General features: G+C 30.5%; 2 protein-coding genes across 2 annotated transcripts; one reads left to right on the top strand and one right to left on the bottom strand.

Annotated features, from left to right (window-relative positions):
• On the top strand, positions 1-7,402 carry LOC107441053 (astacin-like metalloprotease toxin 5). Its single transcript, XM_043051475.2, has 6 exons — positions 1-272; positions 1,180-1,247; positions 3,044-3,119; positions 4,606-4,720; positions 5,580-5,758; positions 7,157-7,402. Exons 1-6 carry the CDS (start codon positions 212-214, stop codon positions 7,375-7,377), a joined length of 720 nt encoding a protein of 239 aa, XP_042907409.1. The 5' UTR covers positions 1-211; the 3' UTR covers positions 7,378-7,402.
• Positions 7,403-19,315: 11,913 nt separating this feature from the next.
• Positions 19,316-20,437, bottom strand: LOC107446152 (zinc finger protein 271-like). Its single transcript, XM_043051468.2, has 2 exons — positions 19,772-20,437; positions 19,316-19,696 (listed from the first exon to the last, which is right to left on the bottom strand). Exons 1-2 carry the CDS (start codon positions 20,435-20,437, stop codon positions 19,316-19,318), a joined length of 1,047 nt encoding a protein of 348 aa, XP_042907402.2.
• Between the last annotated feature and the right edge of the window lie 3,837 nt (positions 20,438-24,274).

The following is a 24,274-nucleotide window of genomic DNA, read 5'->3' as shown; positions in this document are numbered from 1 at the left end:
AGCACATTTTTAATCATTTTTAATCATGTACAACAGGATGATGATTGCTCCATTTAGATAAAACGAACCTTTACTGCAAAAAATTATGAAATGGTCGCATGTGTTAAGATTCCCATTAATGATAAGATATTCACAAACACTGTTATAAAAGCCACACTCTCAATTTTTTTCTTGCGTCTTCATTTTTCCGTTGGCACCAAAAGAGAAAACAATGAAGTTTGTACTTGCCTGCCTTTTGCTTGTTGCAGCTGCAACTGCACTACCCCACCATGGTAAGATATCACAACTTCCCTATGCATGAATTTCTCTTTCGCCTTCTGATCCTTTCGGTTTCTAAGATTATGAAATGCAATTGAAGTTTCTATAAACTTTAAATGGCAGTTACTTTTTATTGAAGCCTGCATATCAACTTTATATGCATCAGTTTCGTTTCACATTTTTACTGTTTGGATACTATGGCAGGGTTTTGATTATGAAATGTAACCGAATGTTCGATAACTTTTGAATGGCATTTGCTTGTTATTGAAACAAATTCGTCAATGCATATCATCTTCATATGCAACGGTTTCTCATCTGTCTTCTATTTTATAAATATCGTGATAAGATTATGATATTGAGCTGAAGTTTCAATAAACTTTAAGAAGTGGTAATTACCTATTAAAACATTTTTGTGCACAAATCTTCCTTCTTTTATTTCATAGATATGGTGATATTGTTTGGATTATGAAATATAACTGAAGTTTCAATAAACTTTAAATGGTAATTACTTATTAAAACATTGTTGTGCATACATCTTAAGTCTTTTACTTCATAGATATGTTGATATTGTTAGGATTATGGAATACGAATGAAGTATCAATACACTTTAAATGGTAATTATTTAATAAAACATCGTTAGATCATTATCTTCACTCTTTTATTTCATAGATATGGTGATATTGTTTGGATTATGAAATAGAACTGAAGTTTCAATAAACTTTAAATGGTAATTACCTATTAAAACATCGTTATTTACATATATCTCCACACTTTTATTTCATAGATATGATGATGTTGTTAGGATTATGAAATTTACAACTGGCTAAATTTGGCTAAATTAGTAATAATCCATGTAATTCCATGTAATAGTTTTCTGGTTTGGATAGGTGTATAGAATTTATATCAAATAATATTTTTCAGACCTCAGACAATCGGCTCTTTACAATCCTGATCTCTTTGAGGGAGATATTCTTGGATTCGAACCTGGTGTAAGTTTCATTTATTTATTTTTTGACAATGTCTATTACAATAGAAGCTGTTTGTTAAATAAGTTTCTTCATTTTACTTGTATGGAATCAAAAAACATAGAACATTTTCACACTACAAATTATCAACTAAACATTGAAATCTTACTGTATGGAATTGCACACACGTAGATCTAGTAAACCTACTTTGCGTTAATAAATTGGAGTAGTTTCTTTTTTATATGGAATTTCAACCAAAAACGGATTCTATTTTTTTTATATTAATACATTTTTAAATATTTTCTAATCTTGCTTAAAATCTATCGAACTAAATAAATTGCTAATTACCATAATCAAATGTAATTTTTAAAAAGATTTATTAAGTATTTGATGTTTAAGGTTTCTAACTTTATTTGAAAATTATGAACATCCTTCTTCATTTGCTAATAAGGTTCAGAACTAGTTTTGAACAATGAAAGAAACTACCCAGTTTTAAATGTCTTTAACATTCCTATACCACGCATAAACTTAGAAATACTTATTACGTAAAGGAGCAAAATATTACAAAAAATGAACCTCTTATTTAGATACTGATTTGTATAACTACAATGATTTTTGCTAGTTAAAAAAAAAAAAAAAATATTTTCGTAATAATTGTCACCGAATATACTGAAACTGTTTTAACATTTGCGCCAAGCGGATTAAGTCTACTTTCAGGTAGAGAACTTCTCTTCAGATTTCGATATTAGATTTTTCAGATTTCAAAATTAGATTAATTAGATTTCGATATTAAATTTATTTAGATTTTGGTATTAGATTTTTTAGATTTCGTTATTGAATGTTATTTTGCGATCACATTAAATATTAATTTTTAATTTTAATTCGTGATGAAGTTTAAAATATATTTGTTCCCATAGCGTAATATCGTAACATTGTTTTTAGAACACTTTCTACACAAAAAAACTTCTATTCCTTTAAGCTTCTTTATCTGTAGATCGCATATAATTCTGACAATGACAAAATGATTCAGAAATGACAATGTAATTTCTGCAAAATGATGTAGAAAAGACAAAATCAACTTACAAAATTTATCTAAAAATTACACTGTCAATTGACGAAAAGATCTAGAAATGACAATGCCATTCATCGAAGAAAATTTAAAAACAACAATGTCATTTCCCAATTCAAAATTGTTGATAGTTTTCCATTGATGGACCAACAAAATCTTGAGGGTAACCATCAATAAATCCATCATGAACCATTATATATTCTTATGGTAACCAACATAATTAACCATCACGCCAATGTAGGAATTCGGACTGATTTATGATAGTCCAACATAAAAATAGCAACATGTTTTAATGTTTGTTCATGTTAAACCGTTAGAAATTTCCATCATAGTTTCTTAGAAATCAAATGTTAGATCAATAGTGAACAACCATCATATCAATGTAGGAATTCGGGCTGATTTATGGTGGGCAGGCATAAAAAACAAAGGACTTTGATGATATATTCCATAGAACCAGCAAGATCCTCATGCATTATTGGTCCATGAGAATCAAACTTCTCTTGATGGTTAACCATCATAGTATTAAAGTAGCATTCTCCATCACGAAATGATGAAAGTTTACTAGCATATTAAAAATGATGCACGCATAAAGGAAAATGTTGTAGAGTGTTTGACCATCATGAATCACCCTGAAACCAACATAAGCCATCAAAATGCTTCGATGGGACCATCAAAAATTATGACTTGGGTTGACGAAATTATCTAGAAATGACGTTTTCGATTGACAGTTAATTTAATTTTTTTCATTTAGGACAGAAATGTTATTCCATACACTCAAATGAGATGGCAAAACAACGAAATTCCATACGTTATTGACAGAACTCTCGGTAAGTTTAATAATCTAACAAGTTTGTACATACCATTATATATGTTTTTGTCTACACGCATAATAATTTTCCTTCATTATTTTTTAAGCTCTATTCCCAAAATTAATCTCATCAATAAAATTATATATATTTTTTTTTCTATAGAGTAATTTATGAGAATCTTACGGCTATATACACTGGTGGAAGAAATTAAGAGAATTTGCAGACTTGGTCGATTATCTCTAGAACTACTGGACCGATTTTATTGAAATTTGATATGTAACATACATTAATACATACAAAACAAATAAGCGTTCAACAATTGTAATACACACGTATGATCGGGTGTAACACTCGTAGAAGTCGGAAGGTATGAAACAGCAGTTGCCGAAGAAACAAAAAAAAAATGGAACACAGATATACCCCTCTTACAGATATGCAGGCCTTGCAGCATGATTTCATACTTGAAATAAGGCAGTTTATCATTTCTTGTGGCAATTGGCTTGAATTGTCCTGTGACAATTTCCTACCTTCCGACAACAATGAGTGTTACGCACAATCATGCGTGTATATTACAATTGTTGAATAGTTATTTGTTTTGCATTATATCAACGTATGTACATCAAATTTCATTTACATCGGCACAGTAGTTCTAGAGATAATCGACCATGTCTGCAAATTCTCTTAATTTCTTGCTGCAGTGTATTTCTTCAATAAGTTTTTCACCATCTAAAATATAAAGATTTTATTTTCATTTTGGTAGAAAATTTAATTTTTTCCTTCAAAACGGTGTAAATTATTCTGTAGACCATTTTACAAAAAATAAATCGAAGTTTATATTGCAGTGTCATAATTCCCCATTTTTGCTCATTTTGCAAAAGATTTTTCTCAGAACACTCTGGACAGTTAAGAGGTGATTTTGATTCATATAAAAACATAATCTTTCAAAAAAGTTAGGAACAAACAGACTTATCAGTTTTAATTCTTTAGAAAATGCGAAAAAATACCTACAAATTGGCATGCCTTCCATATACCTCACTTTCCCGTAGTTTTTTATGAGTAGAAAAAAACTACAAAATTTTTGAAATTTTTTTTTCTGAAAAAAAAAAGCATAGAATATCTTCAGTATGAATATGTATTAAATTTTACATTAAACCAAAATATTAGCAGAGAAAAATTAACATACTATTCTTTGAAATAAAGTAAAGGAAAAGAAAAAGATTATATACTGAAAAACTGATAAAAAAGAGTAACATCTTGAAATTCACGCAAACACAATTCGCACAGAATTAAATACAAATTAGAATCAATCTTCAATAAATTTACTGAAGAATGATTCTAATTTGCAAAGTAGAAGCATTCTTCAAATTTATGCTATAATATAAAAGTACTTTTAGAGTAGCTTCTGGCACAAGTAAATTCTACTGTATTATGTGTAATTTATTTATTTTTTGATGGGTAATGTCAAGAAATTAATGAAAATTACAAAATGAATTCTGCATTTCAGCCACCCAACAGGCTTTGATCTTGTCTGCAATGAATAACTATCATATCTACACTTGCTTGAGATTCAAACCAAGAACTACTGAAAGGAACTACATCAAGATCTTCTCTGGACAAGGGTAAGTACCTATCGCGATATAATAAGAATTTAATATCACGATATGTCGCTAGGGCTTATCATTATATCTCGATATTTTTTCCATTAAAAAAAAATTACATTACATTAACACTAATAATTATTTTTTTGCCCATATAAAAATGTTCAACATTTATGATAAACATCATATTCGATAAGTATTGTTATTAGAGAATATTTTCGACATTACCCTTTCGATATACACCACTATTGCTATTGGTCGTGACATTATCGTAATAGATATTGATGGCAATAATCTCTATATTAAAGTCGATAATTATCGTATATGTTATTTTTATTGTAAGACATGGCATTCCTAAATCGTGAGAATACTTTTTTAACATAGTCTTATCGTGATATATAAAGTAAAATAAAAAAGTGCTACTGGACATTGGTCAGCTGTAGCACTTTCAACTAAAAACACTTTTTATAAACCACATACTTTTTTAAAAAAAATTGAAAGCTAGGAGTTTCTTTTGAAGCAAAGTTTCAAGAAACGAACGAGAAATTTTAAGAATGTCAGAAATGTTCGAATTAATTACATTTTCATTCAGAAAGCATAAGGACAAAAGAACATTTTTGACGAAAAAAAGGCGATTTGCAGACCATTTTTTAATCGCCATCAATCATATTTAGTCGCCTTGTGGCTAGTGGCGAGCGTTAGGTTTTCCTGACATTTTGATGCCTAACAATATCGCTGTCTAACGATATATCGCCTTGCTTCGAAATTTTAGGCAATTAATAATGTTCCAGAACATAAACATTTCCCCCGATCTAATATTTTATGAAGTGTAATGAAGAAATGAAATGCCAACTTCTAACAAGGCTTCTTATAATTGCAGTTGCTACTCATACGTTGGTATGATTGACCGTGGTGAGCAGCCACTATCTCTTGGACCCGGATGCTTGTACAAGGGAACCATTGTCCACGAATTGGGACACGCCATCGGATTCTTCCACGAACAGAACAGATCGGACAGAGATCAGTACTTGACCATCTATTGGCAGAACATTCAATCAGGTAATTCCGTCTTTGGGGTGCTCCGAATCATCGTCTTTAACATATATATTTTGGGTTTTTTTAGTTGTTGTAGTTACTCATCCCATGGGGTAGGCTTTCCTACCCCTTGGAGTAAGAAAACCCATCCCATTTCCAAAAGACCCCAACGCCTGAGAACATCAAAAATCTTCTCCTGCTCAACCAACAACTGCCTCCAGGAGGCGCCCAAACAATTAAGAAAGAAAATTAAGAATCTGCAGTATTCGCAGTATAAACTTTTGTAGAAGAAACATTGTCAAGTTTATACGATTTATTATCAGTGTCAATTAGTATAAAGGTAGAATAAAACATCCAAAAATTTCTTTATTTTATATAAAAGTTGAAAATAGGTTGAGGAAGAGAGATTTGAAACTGAAAATGCTAAATTTCCAATTAAAATATGAAGGGAAAAAAACTAAACTAAATAATCAACATGATTGTCGAGAAGATCAAAACAGGATACGTTTACGAGGGATTCATGTCGTTCGAAAATCATATTCATGAATGAAAGATACCATTACATCAAGTTTTGATGATGTAACAGGTCCACTTTCTTTTTAAAAATAGTTTCAAGAGATTTGACAATGAAAATTAATGAACTAACTCATTTCACACACTTATGAAGGAAAAACAGTACGCAGTGAATCAAATATTTATCCATTACATTTGATAGATTGCATAATAGTAAGAAGTATTTATAATGATAATATTTAAGCTTATAAAACTTGTAAAAAAAACTCTAATTATTAAACAGTTTTAATATTGTTGACTATTTCAAAATTGTATAAGCTGCTACACGTTTTAAAAGTTTTCAGAATTTGAGAATGCTTATTTTTATAGACATTAATGGTTTAAATTTTTTTTTCTGCTTTTTAATATGATAACGCCTTTTATATTACATCTTGGCGATTTAGGAAATAGCATCATAGTATAATACATTTTGAAGGGAATTTTTAATGAAATAAAATTCAATCATTTAATGAAATGTGTATTAGTTATTGAATTATTTAACGAATATATAATGAGAATCATGATGACTCTGGGGATAGAGTCCTTGCCTCCCAATAAGGTAACCCAAGTTCCAGTGGAGGCTGGAAGATACGAATTCTACTCCCGATTTGCATCAACCCCAGAACTGAGAAATATACTAAGTGTTTTACGGATCATAGGTTAGAACACTTTTGCCTCTCGGCTAACCTTGGTAGGTTTTCGTGGTTTTCCTCTCCATGTTACGATAATGTGAATTGGTTCTGTCAAAAAGACCTCCGTGAAATCTAGTTTGTCTCAGGGCCTGATTCAGAGCTCTCTTGTCTTTAAGAGGTTGGGTTTAATAAAATAAAATATTTGATGAATTTTCCGACAATGAATCTTTGTTTGTAGGTATGGAGACTCAGTTCGCTTTGTTGAAACCCCACGAGAACTTGTTGCTGACCGCCTTCGACCACGACTCCATTATGTTGTACGGTAACTACGCCTTCTCAAAGGACAGGACATCCCTCACCATGGTGGCCAAGAATGGAAGACGTCTCCTTGAGCCCTACGACAAGCAAGGACTCACCATAAGTGACATCACTAGGGTCAAGAAAATGTACAACTGCTAAACTAATAAAGGGTGATTCATTTTGATAGTTTGCTTTCACTTTAAAAAAAAAGAGCGTTATTACTCATGGTGCTTTTTTAATATATTCAGCTAAATATACGTTCTTCGTACGTTTTGAAAACAAAGTAAATTATCAACAAATTGGTACTGTTCAACAGTGAAAGGAAAATACCAACACAATTTACTGAGCTAAAAATAAAAAAAAATAAAAGCTTAAACTTTTTTTCATTTATTATTTATTACCCGAGGAACAATTTTACCATGGCCTCAGTTGGGTTCAAAATTGGTTCAATGTTGCTCAATGTTGTTCAATTGATGAACATGCACCGAGGGACCAATATTGGAATATCTAGATTTTTTAATATTGGTTCCATCAAGGATANCTATGTCGGGGTACCTTTTCATAGATGAAAAGTTGACATGGTCTGTAACTACTCACCCCACATTGGTTCCATATAGGACCAATATCGGCCTTTATGGGGCCAAATATAGGGGCTATATTGACTGAATTATGAATATAAAATATCGGGTGAATCTGACAATTTTATACAGGACTAATATCGGAAAATAGTGGCCCTTTGAACGCTTATTGAGCTGAGCCACAATATTGATCCAATGAAGGCCCAAGTTATTTTGCTGCTAGAGTATTTGTTGAATTTCACGATGACTGTATATCATCAAACTTAACAACAACAAAAAAAGAACGTTCTTAGATATTTGACTCATTTAAATAAATAATGACTGTACTTAGTACGATTTGGCATGATGCCATTGCTCGTGATCAACGATTAATTATAAATTCAGTATTACCATTATAATGTAATGTCGAAATTTCTCGCCACGTACTAGATCTAGCTATACATAATGGTCTATATTTTCCGCAAATCTTATTCTATAAGTTTTAAACTTGAACAACGATTAATTATAAATTCAATATTACCATTACAATGCAATGCAGAAAATACCTTGTCGTGTACTAGGTATAGATATACATAATTTTCCATACTTTCCACAAATGTTATTTTATAATTTTTAAACTTGGACAGATGTTCTAATGTTTACACAAACGACACTAAGTCACAAAATTATTGACAAATTAGAGGCACGAAAACTTCATTGTAATGTCAGTATTTCACCTAAGTAGTGTGTCGGGGTGTAAATTTCTTAGTTTTCAACCCAACTTTTAGATTTGCATAATTAAGTATATTTTACACAAATATTATTTTATAATTTTAATACTTGATTTAATTTATCTCTACGATATCTTGCACATCAAGTTTCAAAATTATAGACAAATTAGAGGAGGCACAAGTGTTTCTTAATAATGTGAATAACTTATAATGCTGGGGTGGAGCTTATATTTCTTTACATGGCGTTTTAACCCCATGTTATAGAGTAACATAGTTGACTATATTTTCCACCAACTTTAATCGATAATTTTTAAAATTGGTCTGATTTATTAATCTAATGTCCATATAAACTACATTCAGTCAGAAAATTATAGAGAGATTAGAGGGGGCACTAAGGGGCCTGAAACTTTATTGAAATTCAAATTATGTGTTTCGCCTCTTCTGAAATTACGACATTCACAAAAATAAAATCATGTTAACTTAATGAAATTAGAAATAGAGAAGATGAAAAAAAAATTTCCAACTTTGAATCGATTTTCCAAGCAGAAAACTTAATTTTCCTCTGAAATTAAAGTAAGGATGCGAATAATGTGTTTCGCCCCTTTTGAAATTTAGACATTCATAAAAATAAAGTCAACTTAAATTGGCAAGTTTTAGGGGAAAAAAAACTTTTTTTTTCAACTTTGAAATTATTTTTGAAATAGAAAACCATATTTTCGTCTAAGATTTAATTGAGGGAGCGAGTAATGTGCTTCGTTCTTTCAGAAATTTAAACATTTAGGAGAATAAAGTCAAGTTAAAGTTGTAATTTTAGAAGAAAAAGAAAAGAACTTTTTTCCCTTCTACTTTGAAGTTATTTCCGAAATCGAAAACTTGATTTTACTTTAATAATTGAGGGGGAAAATAATGTGCTTCTCCCCGTCTGAAATTTAGGCACTCGTGAAAACAAGGTCAAATTAAAAAGTTATTTTAGAATTTTTTTTTTTTACTTAACTTTGAAGATATTTTTGAAACCAATCATCTAATTTTCTTGGGAAATTTAATTGAGGGAGCGAATAATGAACTTAGCCCCTTCTGAAATTTAGACATTCGAGAAAATAAAGTCAAGTTAAAATGAAGTTATTTTTGAAATTGAAAATCTTATATTCTTCTGAAATTTAATTGAGGAGGCAAATAATATGCTTCACCCCTTTTGAAATTTAGGCATCCGTGTAGATAAAGTCAAATTAAAAAAAAAGTTATCTTAGAAAAAAAGAAAAAAACTTTTTTTTTCAACTTTGAAGTTATTTTTGAAATTGAAAATCTTATTTTCTTCTGAAATTTAATTGAGGAGGCAAATAATGTTCATCTCCCTTTCTAAAGTTTAGACATTCAGGAAAATAAAGTAAAGTAAATTGGTAATTTTAGAAGAAATTTTTTTTTATTCTAATTTTGAAGTTATTTTTAAAATTGAAAACTTGTTTAGGCATACGGGAATATAAAGTTTAAAAGGAAAACTTAATTTTTTTTTTAAAAAAGAAACTTTTTTTTTTTAACTTGGAAGTTATTTTCGAAATTGATAACCTTATTTTCTTCTGAAACTTTATTGAGGGGCGATTAATGTGCTTCTGCCCCTGAAATTTAGACAATCGGAAAAATTAAATCAAACTAATTTGGCAATTTCAAAAAATAAAAACTTTATTTTTTTCAATTTAAAGCTAATTTGCAACAAAAAAAAAACTTTATTTAGACATTCACTAAAATGGAATAAAGTAAAATTAAAGTAGAGAGAAAAAAAAAACTCTTTATTCCAACTTTGAAGCGATTTTCTAAGTTGAAAACTTTATTTTCCTCTGAAATTAAAGTAAAGGAGCAAATACTGTGCTTCGCCCCTTCTGAAATCTAGACATTCAGTAAAATTAAATAAAGTTAAATCAACTTTGAAGTTATTTTTGATGTTGCAAACCTTATTTTCATCTAAAATTTCATTGAGGGAGTGAATAATGTGCTTCGTTCCTTCTGAAAGTTAAGCATTCGCGAAAATAAAGTCAAGCTAAATTGGTAATTTTGGAAAGAAAAAATCCTTTTTTCTGCTTTAAAGCTATTTGCTGTTGTTGTTAATTTGCTTCGCACTAAAGCTGCACAATCGGCTATTGGCGACGGTCTGGGAAACATCCCTGAGGATGATCCGAAGACATACCATCACAATTTTGATCCTCTGCAGAGGGGATGGCACCCCACTTCGGTAGCCTGACGACCTGCACGCGAAAAAAGAAATTCCCTTTTACATATGGGATTCTTTAATATATCGAAAAACACATTAAATAAATAATATAAGTTAGAATAAACAAAAGAAGAAAAAAATAAAAAAGTGACCACAGCTAGGGTTTGAACCCACGCCCCCTCGTTCCATGCGTAAGTCACTAGCGCATGGTCTTTGCCGTTAGACCACGCTTTTACGAGGATCGCGCTACAACATAGCTTAAAGTACCCTCTCCCGGTTTGCTATACAAAAGACTTAAGGGGCCATTGCGGCCCCCCTAACTGGTCTATAAAAAATTTGCCTTGATAGAGGGGTTCGGCTCATAGAGGCCTAATTGTCGGTCCAAGTTTGAAAATTATAGCTTAATATTAAAGGGAAGTAGGTTGGCTGAAAATTTGATAATTTTTCCCGCCATTTTATTTTATTTTATTTTTTATTCCATTATGAATTCTTTCCCCTTGAGACACCCTTGATTTTATACTTAGATAAACATATTTCGCCCGTTAAACTATCGTGGAAATATTGTCAAAGGAGTTTAAAAAAATAATATGATATAAATAAACTAATTTCCAGGGATTTTTCCAGTTATTAAGCATTATTTGAAATTTCCCGAAAGAAAAAAAAATTCCCTTTTATATATGAGAATCTTTAATATAGCGAAAAACACATTAAATAAATAATATAAGTTAAAATAAACAAAAGAAGAAAAAAATTAAAAAATGACCACAGCTAGGGTTTGAAGCCACGACCCCTCGTTCCATGCGTAAGTCACAAGCACATGGTCTTTGCCGTTAGACCACGCTTTTACGAGGATCGCGTTACAACATAGCTTCAAGTGCCCTCTCCCGGTTTGCTATACAAAAGACTTAAGGGGCTATTGCGGCCCCCCTAATTGGTCTATAAAAAATTTGCCTTGATAGAGGGGTTCGGCTCATAGAGGCCTAATTGTCGGTCCGAGTTTGAAAATTATAGCTTAATATTAAAGGGAAGTAGCTTGGCNGCTTAAATCTGCTATATTTCATAAAATATTAATGATGTTTAGTAATTTTAGTGAGTTTGCGGTGAAAATTTGATTTAATTATTTAGAGATATATTGTTAAAAAAGATGATATGGTTGCTAGATTTAGAAAGAACTCACTTTTTTGGCAGTTCTGATTTGGCCTCTTTTTACTTGTTTATTACTGTATGTTTTTGAGGCAAGCCGTTCAAAATCGTACGTTAGCGTTAGCATATTCTTCGAACAGCGAGATTAAGTTTATTTTACGAATTATCATTTTGTTTTAAATTCTGTCTATTGTTAACAAAATAAGAAGTGCCTTATGACGATTCTTTTTTCAAATGAGTATTCTTACGCCTTGAAATGATAGGTCTTCAAATGATAATTTGTAAATACAAATAATAAATTAGGTTGTTGTTGTAGTTCATTTACGTCAAACTAGAGCTATACGATGGGCTATTGGTGACGAACTGGGAAACATCCCTGAGGATGATCCGAAGACATGCCATCACAATTTTGATCCTCTGCAGAGGGGATGGCACCCCCGCTTCGGTACCCCGACTACCTGCACGCGAAGTCGAGCACTTTACGGTAGAACAGTTTAACGAGGACCAATACCGCACACCCTCGGTCCCTAGGCAGACTGATCCAAGCGGTCACCCACTCGCACACTGACCGCAGCCAGTGATGCTTGACTTCGGTGATCTGCTGGGAACCGTGTCTTTACAATAAGTTCACTGCGGGACTGAAGCTATTTGCAACACTAAAAAATAATTTCTTCTCTTTTAGCCTTTCCTGGAAAAAGTAATAAAATGCACTCTTCACTGATAAAAAAAAAATAGTTCGTAGAGTCCCTCCGCGCGGAAGAAGTTAAACTTCGCAATCTGCGACGTTAATTGTAGAAGAATCAGCAGTCGTAGAAGGATCATTAGTTCAATTCAACGACTCTTTTTCCCGCCCCGCTCGCTTCTGTGCTCTGTAATCACGGTAATATTGTGCATTTTTCCCTCGTGGACCTCTTGAACCATCGTGGTTGCCTTATCATCTCGCCCTGGAAAATGTATTTGCATTAATAATACATGTGAATGCGTCATAATGTAATTTCAGAAGAGAAAACCTAACAATCAATTGATATTCACAAGAGACGTACCTTGACATAACCTTAAATCCGTCGCATTATCAATCAAGTAGCATTTACAATTGTTATCCACTAAGTTTGAAAATAAAAAATACTACCCTATTAAATTATATGTGTATCAAAACAAACTAAAAAAATATTTACAGAAAAACAATACTTTTATGACTTTTATGCTAGTGAGATCCAAAACAATATGGAAATGAATGAGGGAAAACTGGATCCTACCACGTGATTTCCCGGCCAATAAAAATTTAGCGTTAAACGTAACCTTGTTGGAAGTCGCATAAGAAGTATAACTTCAAAATTTGTTCCAAAGTCTCCCTTGATTTTCGACCCCTTGGCCACCCGCAAAGAATAAATATCCTTAGTTAAATTCCTCATAAGCAGTCGCCTCATTTTACACTCTAGGAAAAAATCTTTCCTTCTCAAATAGCCTTTTATCATTTTTATGGGCTCCTTTTTCCTCTTTTAAAAATGTCAGATATTGACAGACCCATGTTTGATTTGGATATCTCTCTTGATAATAAATTGTCTCAAACAAGCAATTATCTAGATTTTCTAAGAAAACAGATGTTTTAAGCTAAGAGATCTAAACTGGGGAAAATCTGATTGACATTTTCTCTGGTGATTTAGTGATGAAACTTTTTCTTAGAAAAACATTCATAAACATTCTATTAAATTTCTTTTTTGCTCTTTTAATTGCATTATTTAAATTGTCTATTTTAAATTAAAGCTTGATATTTTGTTTAATTGCTTTAATGAAGAATTTTTTCCTTCATCAGTTTGATAAATTATTTACAACATAAAAATATTTTTAAACTTCTTAATACAAATCGTACTATAAATAATTTCCATTCTTAATAAAGTTTCTCTTCGAATAACTGGAAAACATAAAATAGGTTTCGAAGGAGGTAAGCCAATATTTTCATTAAATCATTTAATACTTTTGCAACTGTGTATTTATTAACTGTTTGAATTGTTTTTTTATAATTGTTCGAATAATAATTGTTTCTATTATGTTCGCATATCAAGTTAATTTATATAGTGCCTTAGTTCCTGATTTTACCGTTCATTGTTTGTGCATAAATTTTTTTATTACTTTATAATTATGAATAAAAAAAAAATTTTTAAATTGTAAAGCAAGTTTTTGAATTTTTTTAAACAACTTTGTTTTTATTCAAGCTGTAAGCTTTTATTCAAACAGGAAATGAAACTTTTATTTTTATTTTTGAAAAATCCCATTCAGTTCAATAAAAAAAAACTTTTTTAATTAAATAAAAAAAAATATTAACATTGTTTCATTTAAAATTGTTTAAAATAAGGCACAAATTATTTCATTTTAAATAAATCATGGTTTTTCAGTCAATGAAGAATAAAAATTATAATTCCTTGAAATAATTTCTTTTGTGTATTTACGAGGATTCTTTGTGCTTTTAAGAGGGACATTCTAATATCAATTCTTAATCAGCATTATCTTTATTAAAATTAATTTCAGGTCTTTTGCTTTCATTAGTTCAAATACTTAAAAACAATAAATATATAAAAATGACCAAAGAACTATTAATTCTAAAAGCATGAAAATAACACGATTGAGAATGCATTGTATGAACTCGGAAACTTTACTTATTTTTAAAATTTACCACTTTATTCTTTACTTGTATGATAACCACATTATATAGAGCAGAGCTGAAACACCAAATTTGTTACACAATTTCTTTCTCTCTCTCTTATGTAAAATGAACCATATAAAAAATTCTTTATACACCAACAATAATTTATGTAATCATGATAATTTTTATCATAATACAAAAAAATTAACTACAGTTTAGATTTTAAACAACAAAAATACCAAAAAAATATTCTTAAAGAGAAGTTTCATTAAAAGTTTCCATAAGATTTTATTATTCTCTGTAATAAAAACAGTTTTAATTAGACAAAAAACATATTTTTAAGAATGTGATAATTTGCTCCCGTAACATTTGGAGAAAAAAAGTTTTCGGCGTAGTTTTTTTGATCAAAATCTTAGAAGATAACCAAAATCAATTTCAATTTAAATCCAGATAAATTAAACTGGAACAAGATGAGAAAGCACTACACGTAAAACTACATAAATTTTATTCATTTTGCCTCTTTTTTTATTTCATTTTATTTTTCACTCGGAAGAAAATAAAATTCATTGTCAAAACAAGCCATTAAAAAAAAGTTTTTTTTTAGAAAAAAAAGTTGCATGATTTTTTCTTATATTGCTTTGGAATATTAAAAAAAATAGTCTTGCGTCATGATTGTTTTGTCATATGTGATTACATTACAATATGAATACATAGATTTTCCTCTAATTCTGATCATAAGTTTCGGTAAGCAAAATATTAAAAAAAGAATCTTTTTTTTAAAAAGATAGCTATATTTTTAGGACCCCGTATTTACTGAAGTAAGGCAACTTCATTTTTTAATCTATGTATCTAAGGAAAAATGCCTAGATATTTTTTTTAATTGTGATTCTTTCAAACGTAGCATATGTGCCCATAAAAAAAGGCTCAATTTTATTTATTTTTCATAACACGTGTAGACATTTTTTAGATTTGAAACTAATAAAAAATTTAAATTTTTTTATCGGTTTGTCTTGAAAAGACCTATCTAGCGATATATCATTAACCGGATTCAAAATGTTTCCTTAAATTGATCGATATTATATGGTTATTATAATAAGTAGGAGAAAAGGGAGGATGCTGAGACCAGGGGGCAAGAGTGGCCAACATGAAAAAAAAATTTTTTTTAGTCAAATTTCCTCTGAGATATCGTTTATAATTAATGCATTTAGTGTAAGTTTCTCATCTGATAATTAAATTATTAGATCTCTTGAAATGAAAAGCCATGCCTTAAGTTCCACTTGTCCATGCAGTTCCCTGACAATTTTGAGAAAACTCAAGCGAGATATTAATTGTAATAATTGTTTTTTTCGAGGATAGAAAAAAAATTCATAGACAGCGCTGACATTTGGGAGCCGCAATCCGAGGGGAAAAAAATGGTCCCATTAGTTTAGTCAGAAAAACAGTCAAAAGTCCTTTTAAGTAAATTTCACTTTTTGCGTACTTTGCTAGATCTCGAGAGCTTTTGTCTTCCTGTGAAGTGTAATGACATACAATCCATTTGCTTTTAAGTTTTTAAGATATAGCTAAATAGGCAAAAAGTGAAATTAAAATTGATGATCCTGACCATTTAACCACAAATTGGATCTGAAAGTGTCTCGCCCATCATTGTAGGGCAGTATGTATTATTGTTACTCAATAGTTGTATTCTCTGTTAAATAATTACTCTCACAAACATGTGGAAGTAGAGCGTCTATCAATAATCCACAGTAAATCATTCCTATCTGTGAGAATATTTTAAAGTCACACCAAATTAATTTTGATAGACTATAATCAAACGATCACTGACAAAGTGTCCATCCTAAAGGTTTAAAAGACCTCAAAAATTAATAATTTCTGAATTTTTTTTTTAAAATTTAACTTTTATCTATTGAGAGATATTTAGAGATTATTCTAATGCACAAAATATTCGTAAAGGTTCGTAAGCATTAAAAATAGTCTTGAATGTATACACAAACTGTAATTTGTTTCAATTTTAGAATTTTTAATTGATTGACTTGTATAATCAATAATCTGAAGAATATGTAAACTACTATTAATTCCATTTCACATAGGATCAATATTTTTTCCCCTTTAAGTTTAGAATATTTGGTAAATTTGACTTGACGACTTTTATTAAACGATTAAAAAAATAATGGCCTATCGGGGAATATTCATGGGCGGGTATTCAGAACATCTGAAAGAATTTTTTAATTTAATGAATCCAAAAAAACTGGTATTTATAAGGAAGTAATTACTGCAGACAAAGTTTAACTGCGTGGAACAATCAGAACTATTAAAAGAGGATAAAGTATCTGGACGAGCATTAAAGAAAACAAAATGGCGATACAAAAGAACATTAGCAAAATGTAATAACAAATGAAAACACAAAGATGTTGACATTGTTTGAAATAGGTAATTTTTTTTAAATAATTATATGCTATACAAATTTTGATAAACCAGCACAGTTGTAAAGCTTAGCATACCCATGCGCCTTATCAGGCGCATGGGTATGCTGAGCTTTATGACGTATTATATGATCATTTTCTAGAATTAAGGAAGCTTTGCAATCATCTGAAATACACTTATAATAGATTTTCGTTCTGTGTTTCATCCTTATTCTAAATAAAAATTCATTAAATAAAACTAATTTACCACCTCGAATTGATTCGACATACTCTAACTGAGCCATTTTGTTTGTTTGGATCCAACCTTAAAAAGTGATAAAGATAGTGGTGTTATCTCTCCCCTCTTTTACAAACAAAACTGGAAATTCAATTCCTTATCAACCCATACCCAATATAACAGGTGCTCATAAAGGAAAATTTTTTTGTTTTGTTAATTTTTAATACTTTTTATTCCTGTACTGATCTTACTCTTTCACTTATTTTACACTACAATATTTTAAATCGTTAATTTTTTAACTGGAATTTTTATATTTTTCTCATTATTTTAGAATAATTTAAGTCAAAATAAATGAAAATATTATATTTAGCGTTTTAATAATTTTTGATTACGAAATACAACATGAAACACCATTGTTTTTCCTGCGTTAAAATTAAAATTTTCTAAACATGACACTTCCAAACAATCTTCAAATGTGCACTTATTTAGATTTAAATTAAGAAAAACAATTATTTATTATTGAAATTACAAAATTAATTATTGATATACTTTTGAGTAAGAATTATTGATACAATTTTATATAAAAAAAAAACTTTCGAATAACGCTTTTAAAAGAAATACACAAGTTATTTCCTGACAATCTATACGCATTTTTATAATTTTTAATAATTAAAAAATACCTAAATATATTTTTGCTTATAACTAGAGCATCAGAATTTTTTTTTTAAAACGGACACTTGTCTCCAATTTACGTCGAAAGATTATTAATATGCTGCCTTCTTTGTAATTTTTCGCCTACATTTTACGACGACGACAAATGAATCAACAGCAACAAAAGCATTATTTTTTAAAAAAAAGAAGAAAAAAATTGAAAGCAATGCTTTATAAAACTGAAGTGCCACGAATATCTTTTTTTTTAATCTTTTTTTTTTATTATTTTGTAATAAAAATTTTTTAATCGAGTCTTTTAATGTTTATGAGTTTTTTCAATATAGCATAGTAAGAAAATTTTAATCATAAACCATCTTTTATGGTAATATCATGTTACTATTCATAAAGCACCTTTTATGAACGGTTGCATCTTCACTTGAATTCCATAAATAACTATCATTGTGGTATACTGATTTTTTTTTTACCATCATTTTGAGGTTTCAAAAAAAAAAAAAAAAAAAGGAAATGCTGCAGTTTGATTATACCCAGCATTTTCAATCGGATAATGCAATGCAGTATTAAATTTAAATTTAAGTATAAAAAATATACGATGACACACGATATGTATAGATAATCTTCAAAAAGTTAGCATCGGAGTTCCCCTCCCTCCTTGTCATTTGAACGGTACCCATGACAAAAACACTCGGAAATGTCGTGTAATGTTTTTACTCAAATCCCTAAAAATCCCTTGTGCATCCGAAAAATTCGCAAGTTTCACTCTCCCACTAAAGGAAGAATTAATCAACTATGTCTCTCAAAAACGAGGTAAATCGGTTTTCCATTTGAGACCCTTTATCATCGTTGGCATCATAAAGATTTGGCGAGTAATGATCTACGGGAACAGGTGCGGTTTTACAATAGAGTTCCTCCGCCCACTCCATCAATCATTCAGGTAGGGGAGAAACTTTTAGGCGAGACCTATAAGACAGCTTTTCAAAGTTATGATGACCCTTAATTTGAATCAGAAAAAAAATATTTTAATAGTGAAATATGCAGGCATTATGCATAAAAAGAATACTATGGTTTGCTTCCAAACAAAACGGAGTTTACGATTCAGGAGCCAGAAAGGCTAATATCCAGACGATACTCAGTAAAATCACTATTTCTCACATTTCTAAGCCCCATGATATGGAATACCAGCTCTGCCCAACTGAATTACTAATTTAAAAAATTGGTACCTAACCTTCAATTTGTAGTAGATGCTCTGGACAAATTTGCAGACAGTTAAAATATTTATCTATGAAACTTGTTATATAATGTTAGGGAGTGAGATTTCTAAGTAAAAGGAAAATAATCATGAACAAGTTTATTTATCAAGTTATACTATTCTTATGAACATTATATTATACTTATAAACAGGTTATATTAGCATTTAAACATTATGTGAATAAACTTACAAAAAATAAAGTTAGTCAGTAGTATGAACAGAACAGTGAGCATAAAATTCGTTTACAAGGACAAACTATAAGAATTAACTACAAGAATCAGGTTTCTCACCAGTATGAACACGAAAGTGCTTAGTCAGACAAATTCTATGCGAAAAACTGTTATTACATATACTACAAGAATAAGGTTTCTCACCAGTGTGAACACAATTGTGTATAGTTAGAGTATTTCTTAGAGAAAAGCTCTTATTGCATATACTGCAGGAAAAATGTTTCTCACCAGTGTGAACGATATTGTGTTTAGTCAGAAGACTCCTACGTGAAAAATTCTTATTACATATACTACAAGAATAAGGTTTCTCATTGGTATGAACATAACTGTGTTTAGTCAGAGAACTTCTATGCGAAAAACTCTTATTACATATACTACAAGAATAAGGTTTCACCCCAGTATGAACACGATAATGCTGAGTCAGATGATTTCATTCTGAAAAATTCTTATGACATATATTACATAGATAAGGTTTCAAACCAGTGTGAACACGATTGTGTATAGTTAGAGTATTTCTAAGTGAGAAACTCTTATTACATATACTACAGGAAAAAGGTTTCTCACCAGTGTGAACACGATTGTGTATAGTCAGATAACTTCTGCTTGAAAAACTCCTATAATATATACTGCAGGAAAAAGGTTTCTCACCAGTGTGAACGCGACAGTGTTCAGTCAGATAAAATTGGCTTGAAAAATTTTGGGTACATATACTACAGAAAAAAGGTTTCTTACCAGTATGAACATAACTGTGAACAGTCAGATTAGTACTTCTCTGTGAAAAACTTTTATTGCATATATTACAGGAAAAAGGTTTCTCACCAGTGTGAACACGATTGTGTTCAGTCAATTGACTTCTTTGTATAAAACTCTTGTTACATATACTACAAGAATAAGGTTTCTCATCCGTATGAATATGACTGTGTCTAGTCAGATGACCTCTTTTTGAAAAACTCTTATTACATATACTACAGGAAAAAGGTTTCTCACCAGTGTGAACACGATTGTGTATAGTCAGATCACTTTGTATAAAACTCTTGTTACATATACTACAAAAATAAAGTTTCTCATACGTATGAACATGACTGTGTCTAGTCAGATTACCTCTTTGTGAAAAACTTCTCTTACATAGATTACAGGAAAAAGGTTTCTCACCCATTTCAACATGATAGTGCTTAGTTGTGTCACTTCTATGGGAAAAACTGTTATTGCATATATGCTACAAGAAGGAGGCTTCACACTGTATTCAGTCACATTACTTCGTGAAAAACTCTTATTACGTATATTACAAGAATCAAGTTATTAACCAGTATCAGTCCGACTGCCGGTCAGTTAGATTACTTTCTATGAAAAACTCTTATTACATGCTAGACAAGAATAAGTATTCTCATTATCCCCAATATGAATGGTCGTCTAATACTTAGAAATATTAGTCTCAGTTCATTTCATATCCCCATGTGTATAAATGTGTGCCTTTAAATAAAATTGTTGTAACCAATTAAAGTTGAAAATAAGGTCACACAAATGTGATTATTACTTATGCTTCAAATGGTAAATTTATCAGAACAATTACATTTTAAAAACAAACTAATAAATATTTTATAAGAAATACGATTTTCTGAATAACAAGTAACTAAGGATAGAACAAAACTAACCTAACCTTAAGAAACAAAAACTAACCTTAAGAAACTAATAATATAAGGAAGGCTTAATGATATGGACTTATTAATTACACGTTACGAAAGTAAAATTAGAGAAATTAAATTACACGTTACAGATTGAAACTTAGATTTTTCAACAAATATTTTATCATATGCACAGAGATGCGTATGTTTAAAATTAGTGTGGACAAAACATTTAGTTAATATGCCTCATAAAAATTTAGTTATCCTAACCTATTACTATTGTTAGTTGCTTAACAGGTTAACAAAATAAACTTTTATGTTAGTCTAAACACTGCTCAAACAAGACAAATATTGCTCAAATAGCATATTTCATAAGTAACACACTTTTCACAAAAACATTATGAAGAGATTTTCTGAGACTGTTTGTAAATTTAGACACTTCTTGTCGAAATAACTTTTGCACCAAAGATTTAAATGCATAGTCATGAGTACAAGAAAATTCTAAATAATATTTGCGATGATAATTTCTGTCTTCAGACGTATAATGAAATTTCCCTGGGGATATTTCCGTATCGTGATCTGTGACGCCAACAAGATTCGCCAAGGCGCGATTCAACGCAGGCGATCCATAGAGTAATGGCGATCAAGGCGATCAATATGCGGCGATCTATGAGGCGATCAAGGGAGCACATCAAAGAACATAATTGTCGGCAGGGAAGGGGCGGAGCTTCACTGGAGAAACAGGGCCTTATATACATTATATACCTATTTAGGTAAACTAGTAAAAGCTGATTTAATTGTTTTGGCAGATGAGTTTGGAATACTAGTAAGTGATACCGAACCAGTTTCCGAAATCAGGAGGAAAAAAAAACATCAGATGAGAATTACAATGAGGCAGGGCTCGAAAAAACTCAGAAATTTTACCCGTCTCCGAGGACGGCATGTCCAACAATGTACCCATCCTCATTTTAAACTAACCCGTAGCTTCTAAATAAATAAAAACATAATTTTCTCCCATTTATTACAAATATTTATATAAATTGCACAATGAATTAGTAGTTACTAGGATTACAAATACTAGGATTACATTATACAGTAATAAGAGAAATACTAGGTTACTAATAGTAACCTAGTATTTATTTTATGAAATAATTTAAATGATAAAAGTCAAGTTATCTGGAGTGTCAATTTATCCGCGGGTGCTGCGTTTTTTTAAATGAATCAAATATGACGTTTGCCAGTTCCACAATCAAGCCAATGATTTACAGAGGTTTCTGCACAGAAATCTGAAAGGGGCTTTGCATTTAGGTAGATGTTTATAATTGCGTTTAACGTTTCTTGTTTAAGACCAGTACGTAATGTGTTTTTTTGTAAGTTCATTGCTGAAAAGCCCCTTTCAGCCGCTACAGTACTCCCAGACAGAGGAAACATTAATTCCACCATACGCAGTATGTTGCTGTATTTCTAGATTAGGGTCATTTTAGAAGTGGGGCGCTAGACTCTTGTAAGGTAACAAAAATTGAAAATGTATCATGAACATTAACGGGAAAATGGCAGTCCGCGCGGACGTTGGATTCGAGAAATTCGTTGTCCGCGGGGAATTTTTGACTGCCGTGGACGGGCGGACGGGCGACTTTTCGAGCCCTGCAATCAGGGGTTAACCAAAGAAATTGTAAGTCGTATGTTAGAAGAAAAGAAAGAAATGTAAGAACTACAAATTTTAAAGACTAAAAATCAAGAACTTGAACTCTATAAATTAAGCTTTCAAAATAATGATAAAGAAAAATGTTCAAGTGTAAATTCATCTAATGTAAACATTTCCTTAATGAGATTGTCACAACCGTTTGACCCCCATAAAGATGAGATATTTTTGTATTTAAAAAATTTCGAAACTAAGGCCAAATTGGCTAATATTCCCGAAACTGAATATGTTATTTATTTATTGAATCCGTTACCCCATGATATTGTTAACCAGCTAACACGGGAACCGGGTGAATTGGTTCATGATTATTCACACATGAAAACCTTATTATTAAAAAGGTATAAACTTAATCCAGAGCAATTAAATTTTAAATTCTTTTCAACTCATGAAAAATCTCAAGATTCTTGGCGCGATTTTTTCAATGAAATATCTGCTTACTTTAATGATTGGTTAGCTGATCTAAAGATAGAATCATTTGAAGAATTGAAGGAATTAATTATTGCTAACCAAATCAAAACTAGAGTACCAAATGAAGTAAAGCAACATTTTCTTGATACATGGAATTCTATGAATAGTTCTTTAAATTTGGCAGAGAAACTAGATGAATTTGAATCTTTAAGAATCGGTATTAATAAACAGACAGGTACTAAACCGAAACAATTTTCTCCTGCTTTGCAGAGACGCGCTGCATATAATGCACCACAAGTAGTAAGAAATTTTTCAAATAATTATCCGAGTTGTCCCGGTCAGTCAAACTGATCAACAGCATTATATGGGAAGAAATTATAATTACCCATATAGAGCTGGTTTCAATCAGTATAGTAATCATTCTAAATATAATGGTAATGAAATGAAACGATCAACTGAAAAAACTCACCATGGAACTGTTTCTGATAAATCTTCCCAAAACAAATATGACAAAAAGAATGAAAATGTTAATGATAATTCTTCTCAAAACAAACGTGACAAAAATCTTGAAAATGGTATTAATGATCAATGACAATTAAATTCTTTATATTTTTGTGATATGATTATGTCGGGAAGTGATGGCACAAAAATTGAAATTCCGGCCCTTTGTGATACTGGAGGAACAATATCAATTGTTCCATCAAAATTATTAAAAAATATCAAATATAGAAAAATTGAAGAAAAATATTAAGTGCCATTACAACAAACACAAGGCACTATTCATGATTTTGATTTAATTGAAATAGATGTTTGTATCGGTAAATTGACAAATAAAATTAAAATGTATAGTATAAATACGAATTTGGATTATTGTTTGCTATCACTACCTGACATGTACTTATTTAATACTAGCCGCCAAAGGCGCCCAGCTGTCCGCCAAGCTAAAGGTTTTCACAAATAAAGTTTTTTAAAACATAGCCGGAAATCTGAAGATTAGTGGACAATTAAAGTGTTCCTGTCCCTACAACGCTTAAGAAAAAAAAAACTAAAATGCTAAATGCATGAAAAGAACACGAAAACGAATAAATTTTTTATGGTATCAATTTCTATTTCTATATAATTTTTTATGGTATCAAATTCTATTTCTATATCTGTTACGTCAAGCACTCAGGTATTATAATTTGATCTAGTTGTGCTTGTATAATTTTGATCTAGTTGCGCTTTCTACGTCATTTTGTTAACATCGTTTGGTTTGTTATTT

The sequence above is a fragment of the Parasteatoda tepidariorum genome, chromosome 3 (assembly GCF_043381705.1).
Source record: "Parasteatoda tepidariorum isolate YZ-2023 chromosome 3, CAS_Ptep_4.0, whole genome shotgun sequence".
Lineage (NCBI taxonomy): Eukaryota > Metazoa > Arthropoda > Arachnida > Araneae > Theridiidae > Parasteatoda > Parasteatoda tepidariorum.
The sequence above is the reverse complement of the archived record's forward strand: the minus strand, read 5'-3'. Positions and strand labels throughout refer to the sequence as shown.